Source organism: Pithys albifrons, chromosome 7 (assembly GCF_047495875.1).
Source record: "Pithys albifrons albifrons isolate INPA30051 chromosome 7, PitAlb_v1, whole genome shotgun sequence".
Lineage (NCBI taxonomy): Eukaryota > Metazoa > Chordata > Aves > Passeriformes > Thamnophilidae > Pithys > Pithys albifrons.
The window spans coordinates 39,621,156-39,638,317 of record NC_092464.1 but is presented as its reverse complement, the minus strand read 5'-3'; the positions used below and the strand labels follow the sequence as shown (position 1 = coordinate 39,638,317).

The following is a 17,162-nucleotide window of genomic DNA, read 5'->3' as shown; positions in this document are numbered from 1 at the left end:
GTTTTAAGTGGAAACAGAAAAAAACCCCTCCTTATTCTATTCAAGAACAAATATTTGAGAACAGATTCAAGATCTTAATTCCATTAGTTCTATTCTATTAAAAAAATTTGTGCTGATCCTGCTCTTGGTCATTAGTCTAGAACAGGTATAGATAAACTGAAAGGAGACAAGAAAATTGTAAGAATTTATTCTTATTTTTACAAAAGCCTAATCTTAAGCCTTCAGATGTCTGACATTGTGAATTATCAAGCTTTGGTCACAAAGCAAGTCAGTCTGATGCAAAACAGGGTGATATGACTTAGTCCCTTTCTCAGAGGCTAAGTTACTACGGTTTAATATTTATTATGTAATACCACGGTCTCCAAGGAAATTAAACTACTCTTTGAACTCTTCTGGAGTGCTTCAGTTAGAGTCCTTTAAAAAAGATAGTGCTGATGACTGTCTTCTTATCCAGGAGAGTGATTGAAATCACAGTGTGATGGAGTCTCTGTATGTTATTCCTTGAGAAAAAGAGGCAGTACTTCAGCAACTAACAAAGGTGTCCCAAAGTAGCCAAAATCTTTCTTAAACCTCTTTAAGACCCCAGCTCCTGAGCTACGAGCTCACTGAAGGGTCTTTACTTCAAAAATATGCAAGGCTCCAAAATCCACCCATCAGATCTATTAAAGAGCCTTTGGTTCTTTTAAAACCCTTAAGGGAGAGCGCAAAGGATAAAAGCTGCACACGTGTTCTCAGGAGGTATTTTTACTGGTAAACTTTGGAAAATAAACAGTACTTGGCAAAAGTTTGAAGGGTAACATTCAATCCAAATAAAGCATTCCACAAAGCCGTGACTTATCACATGGTAACTCATACAACTTAGCATAATCCAGCCCATCTGGTCTCAAGGGCATGTAGAGAGAAAAGAAGAGTAGGGTATTTTTTTGTAATACCTTCTGTTCATTTTCTTGATGAGAGATGGTTATAATTCACTCTAAATGAGTGAACTTAAAGCTGTATGGGGAAAGACCTTCAGACCTGCGCATCAAAGGACAACTCTGATGTGAAGAAGAGAAGAATAATAAGATATGTCTAAATGTGTGCAAATTTCAGGAAAGTAATATAAATTTAAACAATCAGCAAGAGATCTGTCAGTTCAAAAACTGTGTGCAAAAATGTCTGAAAATCATGTCCTGGTACTGCTGTTTAAATGTAAACATTAGTTATATGGATTAGCTTGTCCAAATAAGCTTTATTGAATACTTGATCAGATAGTGCAATGTGCTTAAAATTCTGACTAAAGTAACATACATTTACACAAACATTGATATTGCTGATAATTTAGTGTTCTTGGAATCTTTTCAGGCCTTCAGTAAGAAGAAGATTGATGACCGAAAAGAATGGTTAACAAATTTCATGGAAGACAGACGACAGCGTCGGCTACATGGCCTTCCCGAAGTGAGTCCTAAATAATAGTAATAAATCTGCCAAGTGAGATTTAATGTAATGTAGTTTTTGTATTGAATGAATAATGTATGTGTTGTTTTTTCAGCAATTTTTATATGGCACAGCAACCAAACATTTGACTTACAATGATTTCATTAACAAGGAGTTAATCCTTTTCTCAAATTCAGACAATGAGAGATCTATCCCTTCCCTTGTTGATGGTAAGCTGATAAATCTTTGTGATTTGTTGGAACATTCCTCTTTATTGATGGTTTTTAAAGCTGTGATTTGTATTGGAATCAATTCATTCAAGTAGAGACTATAAGAACTTCTATATATTGGTTATCAATTCATGTCAATGGTATCCTGGGGTGCATTATGAAGAGCATTGCCAGCAGGGCAAGGAAGGTGATCCTTCTCCTCTACTCAGTCCTAGTGAGGCCTCATCTGGAGAGCTGTGTCCAGTTCTGAGCCCCTCAGTACAAGAGAGACATGGAGCTCCTGGAGTGGATCCACTGGAGACCTATAAAGATGATGCAGCCTTTTTACTTAACCAGACCTATTCCTAAGGCCCTACAAGTGCTTTGTTTCTAGTCAAACTATCAGAGAAAGCTAGTCTTAAGTGTTTCTAATAATTAAAATTCAAATCAGCAGCTGAATGCAGATGAAGATGCAAATGTTTTCTCCCTTTAGTCTTACACTGCAGGCAGTTTACTGACCTGCAATTTTGCATGAACATTAAAAGAAGCAGCCTCACTACACTACACTAGAGCTTCATTTGTAAAACTGTCTGCAGACAGTGTGAGCAGGAATTTCCACCCATGTTACTGTCTGTACGCATAATCTTACTAAGGTCAGAAAAGAGGCCTTGAGATTTCATGGGAAGAGTATGTGGGGGGAGAGCATTTTAATCTCCACTTTCCAGTACATTTTTATAGTGGAAGTGGTCAACCTTCTTGACACTACAGACCCATACCAAAATATTCATGCAGCAAGAGCTTTTTGTATTTTGGATGAGAGACTTGGATAGTTCACAGGGGGATAGGCCCAGTAACTTCCTGGTAAAGATGGATCCCCAGCTTCGTTGCAGAATGAGACTGAGTTAGGTATGGCAGGTACATCTCTGGGGAGTCAAAGAATGTCAGTCTCAACTTCTCCACACTTACTTCCTCTAATAGTTGGGTAATTATAGAGCTGTATTTTTCAAGAGATCATTGTTCCTTTTAACATACTGTGCTCTGACTGCTTTCTCAGAAACAGCAGAATGCTTTTGCTGAAACTTAAAATAAAGAATGAGCTTGCAGTAAACAAGTGCTCGTTTGAATTGAAGTTCTTCAAGACTCTACAGAAGTGTAAGAAAATAAGAAGGGAACATAGTTATTCATATATTTGTATATGGCAATATGTATATGCAATATAATGTATGTGTATATAATACTAGAAATATTGTATATAATTGCTATCAATGTTTCTGCCAACTCTGGCTGTAATTCTGCATTCTGGGTGTGGATATGAGTTGTTTAGCAATAGTTTTTGTCCTTTAGTGTCATCTGGTGATGTATAACAGACTGGTCTGGTGGCAAATCTTAGAAAAAGAAGGAAGAGGAAGAACATTTTGATTATCTCTTCACAGTTACTAGTTACCATTCTCACTCCCTTGGGATTCTTCTATGTAAAGAAAATCCTTCAATTTTGTTATATTCAATGGATTTGGTAGAAAAACCTGATGTGGACCCACTGTAAAACAAATTCCATATTTAAATGAAATGGAGATTGGAGTCAGGTGTCTCTTTTTTTGTTTTGGGTTTTATTTTGTTGGGGGGGGGTGTTTTGGTTTCTTTTGTTGTTGTTGGTTTGGGTTTTTTTCCAGTTTTTGCTATAATGTTTGACCCAGGGTAGTAATGGCAACACATAACGATTTCTTAGTGCATTTCATAAATGCATATGAATTAAAACACTGAATAGATCAATAAGTGTGATCTAGAACAACTTATCAGTTCTAGTTATCACAGAAAATATGACGCAATCCTTCCCACACAGATGTTGTACCCTAAGTAGCCTAAGCAATGAAAATAAACCAGAAGATATGAGACTGGCTTCTTTCTTGAAACTCTGTAAGATCCAAAAAGGAGACAAATAACATATCTTTTTGTTGAATTTTCTTGAGTATTTGAGAGTTTCACATAGAAAGTAAAAATTCAGAGTGCTTTAAAACACATGTAAGCTACAGTTACACTTGTCATTGCTGAACTTGTGTTGATATTCTTAGAAAAAAGGTTTTGCTGAGTAGAATGGAAAGGACTCTTGGCTTGTGAAAGTCATGCATCTCGGATCAAGTTGCCCTTTATGAGAAAGATTTATTGTGTGCTGTATAATACTAATTGACTGAAAGGGTTATGTTTCAACTTTTCTGTTAATTTTCCGAGTTTGGTTTATTATTTTTAAAGAATTAATATATTAATTTATTATTTTGTTGATGTTACAGTGTGAATTTGCTTCCCTTTAAAGTTTGGACTTTTGAGAGACTGGAAATGATAATAAAGCCAAATGAGTTTGTTACTTTCAACACACACATCAGCATATGTTTTAAAGTGGGATGTTCTTCTTAATAGGTTTAAAACCAGGGCAACGCAAAGTTTTGTTCACTTGCTTTAAGAGAAATGACAAACGTGAAGTAAAGGTTGCTCAGCTGGCTGGTTCTGTGGCTGAAATGTCGGCTTATCACCATGGGGAGGTGAGTATGGAGCGTGGTGAAGTTGTAAGGAGTTTTAGTCTACATTAAATATTGGGTAAATGTTTGTAGTATTGAAATTGCAAACCTATTGACTGTAAGTCCACTAATCACAGATTTAAAGAACAGGAATTGAACAGTATGTAGCTTTATAAGACTGAGTATATCCTTTCTTTCCAAGTCTTTGTGCACAGTGGTAACCCAAATACATTGTGGCTTATGGAAAAATATTAGATAACTAATTGCCTATGTACCCTCTAGATTCTCAAATCATAGAAATATAGGAACTATATACTAGGACAATAAAGTATTTTAAGAAATTAAGCAGAGGCACTCTTCTTCAAAAATTTGATACAGTGTCAGAGCAAAGATTATCTCTAGCTTCTGTTTTGTTTATAGTTATCTGAAATATTAGCAAGAGTTGGCATATTAGTAGTCCATATTAGTTAGATGTGCAGTAGTAAATGGAGTCAGTTTGTGCCCCTTGACTTCCTCCAGAGAATTGCATTATTAAAAATTGTGAAGCTCAGGGATTTTTGTAAGCATAGAATGTAAGGAAACTTAAATCAGGAAGGCAATGTGGCTGTGGGAAGGGAAGTATTATGTTTTGCCAGCAGCTCTTGGAATAGGTTTACAACATTCCTCTCTCAGGGAGACTGCTTTTTTAAGAATTTAATTCAGGTTAATCACACAATATTGGTGCATTAAAAAGTAGGGTTTACTGGTTGATTAGGAAAGATTGTCTCTACCTTTTACTATGAATATGTATTTTCTTGCAGCAAGCGTTAATGATGACTATCGTCAACTTGGCTCAGAACTTTGTTGGAAGTAACAATGTGAATCTGCTACAACCTATTGGTCAGTTTGGCACCAGGCTTCATGGTGGAAAGGATGCTGCCAGCCCTCGCTACATTTTTACCATGTTAAGGTAAATACAAATGTAAAGCTAAATGCATGCTTTTAAAAAGCCTTGTTATGAAAAAAATCCTTTCACAACAGTTTGGGGTTTTTTTTTTTGTTGTTGTTTTTGGGGGTTTTTTTGTGGATGAGGAATGAGGGAAGATTGGGAGATTTTGATAGAAACTCAAATTCTATTTTGGATCTCGAAGTGTGGTTTTGCACATGGATATTTTTTCCCTTAATTTTTTTTTAAATGTGATTTTTCCATGCATAAAAGTGCAAGGCTGAAGAGTGAAGGTGTAGATCACTCAAATCAGTTACTAATCAGAAATTGTGACTTGCAGAAGATTTCGGTTCCCCTGTTCAGTGTGAAATCTGTTCAGTTTCACAACAGCAAGGGTGTTTCTGCCTAGTGGCAAATCCTGCTACTCGGCCTAGACTTCAAAGTTCAGACTGGTTCTTTTCCTTTTGGATGAGTTTCTTCATATCAAACTAAATTACAAATAGTTATTAATGAAGACCTTACTTAATAATGCTGTTTTTTCACACGTAAGAACTTGAAATTCATTTTAGTGTGCAGAATGTTAAAATGTGCTCCTTAAGGCAAATTACAGCATTTTATAAATTATGTTGCTGATTTTATTTCCTAATTTCAGTGTGATAATTGCCTAAACTTCCTCGTAGCTTCTTTTCCTCTCATTGTAAGCTTTATTTGTAAATATCAGGTTTTATTCCATTTCTCATCTATATTCTTTCTGTAGCAACCTAATTTTCTACATTTCCCTTCTTCCATGAGATGCTGAAAATCATACTCACCCAGGAGAATGTTGCGGATGTGCAAAAGGAGTCACCAACAAAACCTCTGTAGCATTTTCAGAGGCTCCTAGTCCTACAGTTAAGCAAGGAAGTTTGGCAACTCTTGCCATGCTGTGTTGCTTTATTAGTGAGTGCCCCAGTGTCACATTGAGCTGTGTGTTCTGAATGCTTCGAAGAATGATATTTTGTAGATGTCAAATGTCATCAGTTGCTAATGCATCAGGTACCTGTGTTATTGTGAAGGAAACAAACATCATCTGTTAGCAACACACTCTTCTATTATTGGGAAGAACTTCTGTTTCTCAGGAGGTATGTACGTTGAATTTTCAGTGTCGGAATGGCAGAGAGAAAGGAAGATGTGAGAAAAATCTACAAACAGATCATATCTGGGCCCAAGGACTGTTAAAGCAATATGTACTTTACTGGATTTGAGTTTTAATGGGTTTCTTCTTTTTCTTTTCAAAGTCCTCTAGCAAGGTTACTTTTTCCATCAGTGGATGACAACTTGCTTAAATTCCTTTATGATGACAACCAACGTGTGGAGCCTGAATGGTATATTCCCATCATTCCTATGGTTTTAGTAAATGGAGCTGAAGGAATTGGTACTGGATGGGCATGCAAACTTCCAAACTATGATACCAGAGAGATTGTAAACAATGTCAGACGAATGCTGGATGGCTTAGATCCCCACCCAATGGTAAAAATAATCTTATATATTGGTATTTTATATGTTTGTACTTACAAAATTAATTCCTATCATTCTAGAACTTTGTGATTATTGGAGTATCTGAGCTGGTTTGTTGTAGTAATTTTGCGTAGAAGCTTCTCTTGACTGTTGGGATAAGGCTGGGGGAGTTCACCTTGAAGCAAAACCATTGTAATTTGTATTTTTTCAAATTATTTTAGAAGACTTTTTCTTCAGTCTGTTGACTGTACATCTTCCTAGTAGCAAGTTATGGCATGACAGTAAAAAGTTGTACCACTCTTTGAAGGTATTACTTATCTTCAGCCAAACTTTACGTTTTCTCCATCTTGTTGGAATTGTTCTCTCTTATATATCTGTAAACATAGGAGAAGATATTGCTGCTGTTCCAAGATACTGCTGTTGCAAGCAACTTCTGAACTGCATCTAGCTTCTGTTTCTTTATTTAAAATATTATAAGACAGAAATGGTGTATATTTGAAAAAAAATGTGGACAGGAAGGTGCCTGTGCGGACCCTTAATATTTCGAACCAAGAGATGAAATACAGTCAATGTAACCTTTATTTTACAACTGATGAATATTACTACTTTGCTGTGTTTACTAAGTCATAGAAGCAGAAACATCTCTATCTAGATCACAATTCCCTGAGTGTACTGTATCAATTTTCATAACGTAGTTCTTGGGAACAATGACTAGGGTTTGTTTTTTTTTAAATTAATGCAATTCATTGCCCTTCCTTTAGGACTCCTAGGCCTTTTGTGTAGTCTCACAGTCAACTGAAGCTTCACTATGGTTGAAAGAGGCAGTTCTGCCTTCATCTAGCTTCTTTCTGTATGCTGGTATGTGTTTGTGTCCACATGGTAAGCTGGATAAGGGAATCTGTTCAGAAAATTCCCCACCCTGGAAGTTAAGTTTTACAATGGACAGGTTCCACTGTACTTTGGAAACAGCATAAAAATGAAAAAATGGTTAGTGGAGGTAGTACCACTTCTGTAAAGTTGTTGTGAGACTGGGATGTTAATTTGCTTTCTGTCATGCTTTATTTGTGCTTAGAATTTTCTTTAAAAGAGAGAAAAAAAACCCCAAAAGGTCAAAACAAAACCCTACGACCACACTGGGTTCAGTTGCATCTTAAGACTTTTTCTACTCTGTGGACATTGGGATGCTTGGTCCTGTCATTTGCATGTGTGTATTCTGGTTTTTCTGTACTACTTTTCCTACTACTTCAGATTTTCACAGGCACAAAGAGGCTGATTGATGGATTAGTGCAATATAAATTGGTAGCTGTATGGAGTATGGGAAACAGATCTTTTCTGACACTTCATTATGAAGATTATTACTACTTTCCTGGTTTTTCCAATTTCAGCTCCCAAACTACAAAAACTTCAAAGGAACCATTCAGGAGCTTGGTCAAAATCAATATGTAGTCAGTGGTGAAATATTTGTGGTGGACAGGAACACAGTAGAAATTACAGAGCTTCCTGTAAGGACATGGACCCAGGTGAGTAAAAGTGAAATGCATTTAAATAAAAACTAAAATCAGTGAAGAGTTCCTCTTTAAATTATTTAATTCTACATCTACATGAGCTTCTAACACAGTTTCTGATGGTAATACATACATGAAAGGGAACATGGCTTCATTGTTTTGTTTTGTGTGCTTTTGTAGAAGATGGTTTTCTACTTGTGCCATCTACTGTACATGCTACAAAGAATACTGGCTGCTTCTGCTGAATTCATAGTTAATCCACTTTAGAATAACCTTTTCGATCCTTGTTAGATATCTCTTGTGGTTGCCCTATTCTTGCCTGCATTTTGCAGGTTATACTCATTCTGTAAATTACAACCAGTATCAGATGAAATGCACAAAGCTTTGAAAGTTTATGTTGTTCAGTTGGTTTGCAGTTTTGAGGCATTTTAAATGCTTCTGGTTTTTGCTGCCCTATTTTTAATAGGTGTACAAAGAGCAGGTCCTAGAACCTATGTTGAATGGGACTGAAAAAACTCCAGCATTAATTTCTGACTATAAGGAATACCACACTGACACAACTGTGAAGTTTGTTGTGAAGATGACAGAAGAAAAACTTGCACAGGCAGAAGCTGCTGGATTGCACAAAGTCTTCAAGCTTCAAACAAGTCTTACTTGTAATTCTATGGTAACTTTTTCATGTTTGGCTATCAGAATCCCTACTGTTGCTTGTTGTAAACTCAAATATTGTTGTAGTATACTTTGGTCCTTCATATTTAACAGTGCATTGTGTGTTTGAAATTGTTCGAAGAGTAGAAAATTGTAGTGATGACAAGCATATGATGAGTCCTGATGAGTCTTTCAAGTAAGACAGGCCTGGGGTATTTGCTTTCCTGTAACTGAAAATTTCCTGTGCACCTAACCAAAAATGATTAACATAAAGTAGATCATACAAATAACTTTCTCCATATAATAATTAGAGTTTTAAACTTGAGACAAGTTCCATTTTAAAAATGGCTCTTTATTCAGGACTGTTACTCTTCTAATAGGAATTAAATGATCCAATATTTTCACCAACCAAAATCCAATTTTAGGTTTTCAGGTATAACAAGCACTGTACTTAAGCTGCTGAAGACATAATAGTTCTGTAAATTACTAACCATACTAAGAATGTGAAAATATATATATATATATGTCTGTCTATTATGAGAGGGATTTCAATTGTGAGATAGTTTCTGCCAGATTTCCAAACAACCTGTCTTTGCAGATAATGAAAAAATAGTTCTTTTTTTATGACAGATGCTACTTCCAGATTTTATCGCAAAGCACAATTATCATTACTGTTTCTATAGTTGTATACATCAAAAGCTATGTGAAAATAGTTTAAAATTAAATTAAAGACCATAGAATTGGAAGAGGAAACAGGCTTTGCTCAAGTGATTTTATAGATTGTACTTGTAAAGGAAACCTCCCAAGTGAAGGTGATAGTGTTTCTCACACATTTAAACAACCCTATGAACTGCTGTGAGACTCGGTCATCAGTTTTATGTTTCACACATTACAAAATGTTTTGCATCTTAATCCTACGTTTTCTTCCTACTGAAATAAATAGCAAGGGCTGCTTTCTGTATGTGTGTAGGAATTAATCTACCCTAGTGTAAACATCTTAAAAAGTTATGTGAGCTAGTCATTGTCCCCCAACTCCCAAATAGCTATTTTGGATGGATGAATTGCCCTCTGGAGGGGTTTATTTCTTCCACTTGACTATTGAGGGCACCAAGGGTGACTAGTTTACCTATAAATGTCTAAACTGGAGATGTCAGAAGTCAGGCAAGATTGATTCCTCCTATCAAGTAAAAATGATTTCTTACTTTGTGCTTGAACTTGAAGGATAGTAGTTTTCACAGCTGAAGTGACAGATTTCACAGCTGAACTGAAGGATTATTAAGGATTATTAAGCTTTTCAACTCTCAAAAAGTTGAGAATCATTAGTAGCTACTGAACTTGTGCTTTAATATTTAGATAAAATTAGTTATTCAAGTCAATTTAGGCATATTTCTCTACGTAGCTGTCCTTTTGTTTGAATGTGTTACCATAAAACTCATCTTAAATCTTCTTGTAAATAAAAATAAAATCTATCCAGCTATGTGCTGTGTAGTTCCACAGTGAAGTTTGAGTTCAGTCTCCAAAATACCACTTTTTGTATGGTGCATTTATATGTGCAATAGAAATCAACCGTTACATTAAGGTTAACGATGTTTGACTTGTGCAATCTCTCTCAAGAAGTATATTATGTATTTTGCAGGTGCTGTTTGATCACATGGGTTGTTTAAAGAAGTATGAAACTGTGCAAGACATCTTGAAGGAGTTCTTTGATTTGCGATTACATTATTACAGTTTACGCAAAGAATGGCTTGTGGGAATGTTGGGTGCAGAATCTACCAAACTTAACAATCAAGCTCGTTTCATTCTGGAGAAGATACAAGGGAAAATTACCATTGGTGAGGAAATTGAAGTTAGAACTGTTAACAGTGGGGAAAATCTGGAAATTTAAGTATAGTAGAAAGCACTTGCATGCGAGACATGACACTGATTTTCTCTTCCACCCACTCTCCTCCACTCCTGGTTGTGTGTGTCTTGTAGAGAACAGATCAAAAAGAGATTTGATTCAGATGTTGGTCCAGAGAGGTTATGAATCTGATCCAGTAAAAGCCTGGAAAGAAGCACAGGAAAAGGTAATAATCTGAAATCTCTGGGTGTATTTGATGCTGTAATAATCTGATGCTGTTATAAGTGATGATGTTGTTTCAGATGTCTCTTTTCTAGTAGTCTAACTTAATTTATAACACATGTAGCGCTATAAAAACATTATTCATTACTCCTTATTGGCTTCCATTTTTAAGAAGAATACACAAAAATATAGTCACATAATATTTGTATTGTATGTAGATATGCAGATAATTCTTAAAAGAGAACTAGATAATACAAGTCTGAAAAATGGGAATGCAGAGGATTGAATTTCTTAATGTACCGTAATTAAAACTGACAACTTGATTCCTGACTGACTGATGCAAAAAGTGCTGCATCATGTACCCCCTGTATAAAACTAATTGTTGAATGTCATAATTTCTATATAACTTATTAATTGGTTTTCTGTAATGAAACATGAGTATTATAAAACTATGACTTTTAAACTTAGTTATTTTGACCTGACCTATATTAATTTCTGCTTTTTTTAAAACCCAAGAAGTTTTTATTGTTCAAGAGAGATATGTGACAATTTGATTTCATGCATTACTAGGGGAAGATGGAACTACTTTGAAAATCAGCTTCAAATTTCTGTCAGCTACCCCTTTTCTGTGTCCTTGCCACTGCTTTTAGCTATTTTTTTTCATTTCACATTTTATTTGCTTTCTCTTTTAATACTGTGTTGTATTTTATAAAAAAACTATTATTATGAGAAATTTTGATTTACTTCCAAACTTCAGTTTTTATATTTGGGGCTCTGATACCAATTTTTAGCCAAAGGACAGTTCTCATTTCTAAAGGAACAGATATACAAATATCCTAAGGGCCAAGGTCTCAACCCTGTGAGGTAGCTGGGACAGTACCAGTAACTGTAGCCAATGGCATACAAAGCATATGGCTTAGCATCAGGTTCAAATTTGTTTTCTTAAATCAAATGATTAAATAATCCAACTGTAGAAGGTCACAGGGATATGGCCTTTTGGAAAGGTCTGGAAAACATTAAGGTTACTCAGCCTATGAGGGCACATGTTACTACTCTCTAACAGTGCTTTGGAGTGGTGCTATAGTTCATGCATAAAGCTAAGATTATTAATACTTGTAATTGTGAATGGTTTTGCTTCAGGCAGCAGAAGAGGAGGACTCACAGAACGCCAATGATGATGCTTCGTCTGCTTCTGGTGCAACTTCTGGCCCTGATTTTAACTATATTTTAAACATGTCTCTGTGGTCACTCACAAAAGAGAAGGTGGAAGAGTTAATTAAGCATAGAGATTCCAAGGTAGGTACATCATGGAAGACTTGTTTGAAATGATGTAGTAATTACTGGTGTGCCTAATGGGAATGTTCAGTTTTGATGGCATTTACTTCAGTTGTAACTCACATTCTACATACTGATTTCATGTTTTAGGAGAGAGAACTAAATGACCTTAAGAGGAAATCTCCTTCAGATCTCTGGAAAGAAGATTTAGCGGCCTTTGTTGAAGAGCTTGAAGTATGTTTTACTTTACATGTATTTCTGAAACATTAAATTAATTTAACTAAAAGCATTAATTAATAAAAAATATTACAATTTAAGCAAAATAATTAAAAAATACAATGCTTTGAATTAAAAGCAGATACATATTCAAATATAATGATAACTGGGAAATCAATATTGGTTATTTGTGTTCCTAGGTTGTGTTTGTCTTGGATTGTCTTTTACATCTATATAGATTGTTTTTTCTCAAGTCAGTGATGATAGAAGAAAAATAACCTGCAGGTAGTTAGTTTTCAAATGACACACAAATCTGGGAGTACTGTTTTGTCAATAATTGCAGTGGTTCTACATGATCTAATTGTTTATGAGGCAGTAAGTATTATCAAATGCAAAGCTGTACAATTAGGAATGGAGTGTGTAGACCATAAATACTGTTTGAGGGGCCCTTACTTTGCCTCATCAGTAACTGTGGAAAAAGATAAAGTCCTACTGGCAAATAACTTGCTGATCCTCAGCTTTAAATGTTGTCTGAAAAGGGCTGATGCAGTCCTTTGAAGTGACACAGGGTAATACAAGTAAGACATCTGTTTTATTTCTCTGTGTGTTAGTGGTACAGCTGCAATTGGAAATGTTCTGTTCCAAAGTTTGTATTTCAGTTATATGTTCATACTGGAGGGAAAAACTGATCAAAGGAGTGGAAAATGTGCCTTAAAAATGACCCTTGAAAACTAGATGTGTAAGTTAAATGCTGGAATACTGGAAAGTTACATTGTATCCAGCCACATATATAAGAAATAGAAACTTGCTAAAAGAAAGTTTCTCAATCTAACAGTGTCCAAAATTTCATATTCATTTACTCTTGAATACAAGTGTAATTTTTAACTGTGCAGGCTAAGGAAGAATTTACCAGGATTAAGTGGTCAACTTTCCATTACTGGAAAGTGTATTACAATTCAAGTGAGAATTGAAGGAAGCCTTATGCTCCTAATTAAGTTGAATCTTAAATAATCACTGTGTTTCACTTTGTTCTCATTAAAAAATAATATGTTACCCCATTCTGCCTCCCCTTGTTTGTTAGAAAGTAGAAGCACAGGAAAGAGAAGATGTTTTGGCTGGCATGGTTGGCAAACCAATAAAAGGCAAAGTTGGTAAACCCAAGATGAAGAAACTTCAGTTGGAAGAGACCATGCCATCACCATTTGGCAGAAGAATAGTCCCACAGATTACATCTGCCATGAAAGCTGATGCCAGTAGGAAATTGCTGAAAAAGAAGAAGGTAAACCAAAACAATTCCTGTAGTTAGATTGCTTATTATTGAACTGATATATTTTTCTAGTCTGGTAGCATAAATCGAAATTACTAGAGGTCATCAATGCTGCATTTATACCGTTTTGCTGACCTAATAAATGAAGAAATTTGTACTGGATTTATTTTACATTTGCAAACTTCTTTTGACTGCTTATTGTTCAGGTGTTTTTATTGAGATAACTTCTTTCCAAGACTATTCAACAAATGCCAATATACTAATCTATTTTCATTTATTATTATCTACAAAACTATTCCAGTTCTATAAAGGTGTAATTTACTGTATTTTGCCCATTTTTTTGTAATTTTAGGGTGAAAGTGATTCTTTAGCAATAAAAATGGAATTTGATGAAGAATTTGGTGGTGTGCCAGCTGAGGGTGGTGGGGATGACTCACTGAATGCAGCAGCTGCAGCAGCTAAAACCCCTAAACCTAAGAGGGAGAAGAAGGAGCCTGGTAAGATCTTTGCACAGCCACAGTTAACCTTGGTTCTGTACACTAACTGGGCATGAAATAAATTCTTAATATGTAATAAGAGGGGAAATATAGCACAATAATCACTATTTCATCTTATTTTCTTCCCTAAAAAGATATATAGGTATATTTGAAAGTTCTCTGCCAAAATTTCATTTTGTAAGCTGCTTTCCTGGGTGTGGTGGATCTTTCTAGTTCTACATTCAAATTTGTGCGGTGTTTAAATATTTGAATTGGTGGATAGAGGTTAATTCTGTGCAAACTGAAATTTCTAGTTTGTGTGCTCTCTGATATTGAAGGACATGGAACTGACCTTTAGTCCTTCAGTCTGAGTAATGGTATAGATTGTAAAACTTGATTAAATGTATTATCCTATTGGCATATTCAGTCATTTTGGCATTTAAAAGTTATGGGTGCTATGGCTTGGCAGACTGACCAATGTCTATGTTCACTTTTCTTTTTCCTCTGTTAGCAGGAATTTATTATTGCTGTTTGAGAAATATATAGTACTGGGGAGGGAGCAACAAAAAAAGAAAGCTAAACTCAGAAGAGAAGGTTTAAGTATGAGAGTTTTTTTTTAAAAAAGGAAGAAAATTTGGTTACACAAATAATTATTCTGACATAAGATCTGATTTTAATTATTCAGGGGTTTTTCAACCTGAATAAATTAACTGAGTACAGCTATAACTGACTTGTCTACATGCAGCTCAAACCTACCCTAGCCAGTGTTGAGCCCAGAGGAAATTAGCCCAGCTTGAGCTGAGCTTGCCCTGCAATTGACTGACTTCATTGTTACCCCCTCCTTACCTTCATTGTTACCCCACTTCATTGTTATCCTCTGCTTCCCATGTTTATTGTATTTTTCCAATAGCTGTTTCTGATCATGTTCTCTGAATAATGGAAAACTGCATGTTCCTTTCATGGAAAACCTCAGCAACCTTTAAAAAAATGGAAGTTTGACTGCAAAGGAGTTAAAACTTCAAATTAGAGACTATAAGGTTCTGTGTGAAATAATTTCATCATGTTAAATCTTTCTGTAGGAAGGAGAAGAAAGTTTACAACATTTAGAGGAAAACTTTTAAGCTGAAACTTTATGCTAAATTTGTGCATCATAAACAATTAGAAAATATGAAAATATTTTTTACCCTGACTGCAGTAAATGCTTTTACTTGTGGCAGGTACTAGGGTAAGAAGAACACCATCATCTACAAAATCCAGTGCAAAAAAAGTGAAGAAACGAAACCCATGGTCAGATGATGAATCCAAGTCTGAAAGTGATTTAGAGGAGAATGAGCCTGTGATTATTCCAAGAGACTCTCTGCTCAGGAGAGCTGCAGGTACCCAAGCTTTTATAATTGTGCATTGTGACTGAAAGTCAACTACCAAACTGCATTTTTGTTTTACCATAGCCTCCTTTAGAACTTTATTTCCTACAGATAGCTTGCATTACATTTTCTTCACTGTGTGGTTAGTGAAAAATCTCCTAATGTCAGAACTAAGAACTTAAAAGTTGATATGAAAGATTTTGTAACTTTGTCCAGAAATCTGGTCCCTTATTCTAAACATTAGAATAGAAATTGCTCAAAGAACTCTAGTTAATTATACAAGAAATATACAATATAATGTCATTCCAAACAAAAAAAAGTTACTCTAATGCAATTATACTGTCAATAAGGCCCAAAAGGCTAGTAAAAATTTATCAACTAAATTCTGAACAGTCCATGAAAAGCAAGATTAAAAGTTTGGAAAAACACAGAGTTTTCTGGAAATTGTTGATCAGCTTTTCAAGAACTTGATTAGGAAGAATGTTCAAATGATAGATTCAGGAAAACTTCAATTGTAAATGAAGGATTCCCATTCCTTTAAAGTACTTATGCAGTGGTGTTTCCATAATGCCATTAGCTGAAGGTGTCTGAACAAGGCACAAGTGATCATAGATGTTTGGTAACACTTTGAATTATCTCCCTTTATTCTTCCAGGCTGACACACGTTTGTTATCGACCAATCTTTTGTCTTGTGTACTCTGAGGCAGGGATTGTTTACGGACTTCCACTTTGATTTATTTATGTATGTGTACTACATAACATAAACAACTATCTTGATATGTGTGTATGTGTGATTTTTTTTAGCTGAGAGGCCCAAGTACACTTTTGACTTCTCAGAAGAAGAAGATGATGCTGACGATGATGATGATGCCAACAATAATAATGATTTGGATGAGCTCAAAGTAAAAGCCTCTCCTATTACAAATGACAGAGAGGATGAGTTTGTTCCCTCAGACAGTTTAGAGAAAGATGAGTATGACTTCTCCCCAGCCAAATCAAAGCCATCTCCAGAGTAAGTACTGAAATTCAGTAGGATTACTTTACTAAGAAATTTTTCGATACCAAAGTGTCTGAACAAAACTAAGAAACATCAGACTGTTATTACTCTACATGTACCGCATAAAATTAAATGTATACTTTTCTATGGAGGAATTAAAGTGTATGTTATCTCAGCCTTGCAATTAACCTCTGCAAAGGTAAACATGACATACCAAATTATGATACACTGTCTAATGTTATCTGTTAAAATGCATTTTAAAGATTCTGTGTTTTCTGTCTTGTGCCAGTCTGTTATACAGAACTACTGAAGAAAACATAATTATGTTAAATGCCTGAAGTTCTTGACTGGATGGTGATTTTAGGGATTTGTCTGCTGCAAGCATATACGGAAATGCTAGAAATGCTAAAACAGGAATCTAATCTTTTAAGGGATATTATGATGTCTATGTACTTCAGTATGTAGTTAATGCAACTCATAGAATTCTCTTTTTCTGTTTCCAAGTAGAAAAATGTCTCAAGCCAAGAAAAATCAAGATTTTGGGAACATCTTCTCTTTTCCATCTTACTCTCAGAAGACAGATGATGGTGAGCTTATTTTCACAGTTCTATTTAATCTTTATAGCAACTATTAGTGGAATATGTTAGGGAGTGGTATATAAAAACTTCACACAGTAGTTGCAGAAAAAGGATGTCCACATCCATAAAGGGGAAAAGTGAAGGAAGTTCCTTAGAGGAACAAAGCTTGTATCATAGGTAAGAAAGTCACAGTGTCTCCATAGCTTAGCTGTAGTAT

General features: G+C 35.2%; 1 protein-coding gene across 3 annotated transcripts in view; it reads left to right on the top strand.

Annotated features, from left to right (window-relative positions):
- TOP2B (DNA topoisomerase II beta) overlaps positions 1-17,162 on the top strand; it is a 63,534-nt gene that overhangs the window by 39,787 nt on the left and 6,585 nt on the right. For 2 of the 3 annotated variants that reach the window (XM_071561112.1, XM_071561110.1), the window contains exons 17-32: positions 1,345-1,437; positions 1,532-1,646; positions 4,038-4,159; positions 4,936-5,084; positions 6,338-6,569; positions 7,943-8,077; positions 8,529-8,729; positions 10,347-10,542; positions 10,685-10,776; positions 11,913-12,068; positions 12,198-12,281; positions 13,345-13,542; positions 13,883-14,027; positions 15,224-15,382; positions 16,175-16,382; positions 16,872-16,954. In XM_071561112.1, coding sequence (XP_071417213.1) covers positions 1,345-1,437; positions 1,532-1,646; positions 4,038-4,159; positions 4,936-5,084; positions 6,338-6,569; positions 7,943-8,077; positions 8,529-8,729; positions 10,347-10,542; positions 10,685-10,776; positions 11,913-12,068; positions 12,198-12,281; positions 13,345-13,542; positions 13,883-14,027; positions 15,224-15,382; positions 16,175-16,382; positions 16,872-16,954 — 2,368 coding nt within the window. The remainder of the gene's footprint in view (positions 1-1,344; positions 1,438-1,531; positions 1,647-4,037; positions 4,160-4,935; positions 5,085-6,337; positions 6,570-7,942; positions 8,078-8,528; positions 8,730-10,346; positions 10,543-10,684; positions 10,777-11,912; positions 12,069-12,197; positions 12,282-13,344; positions 13,543-13,882; positions 14,028-15,223; positions 15,383-16,174; positions 16,383-16,871; positions 16,955-17,162) is intronic. The other variant, XM_071561111.1, reaches the window with a different exon arrangement.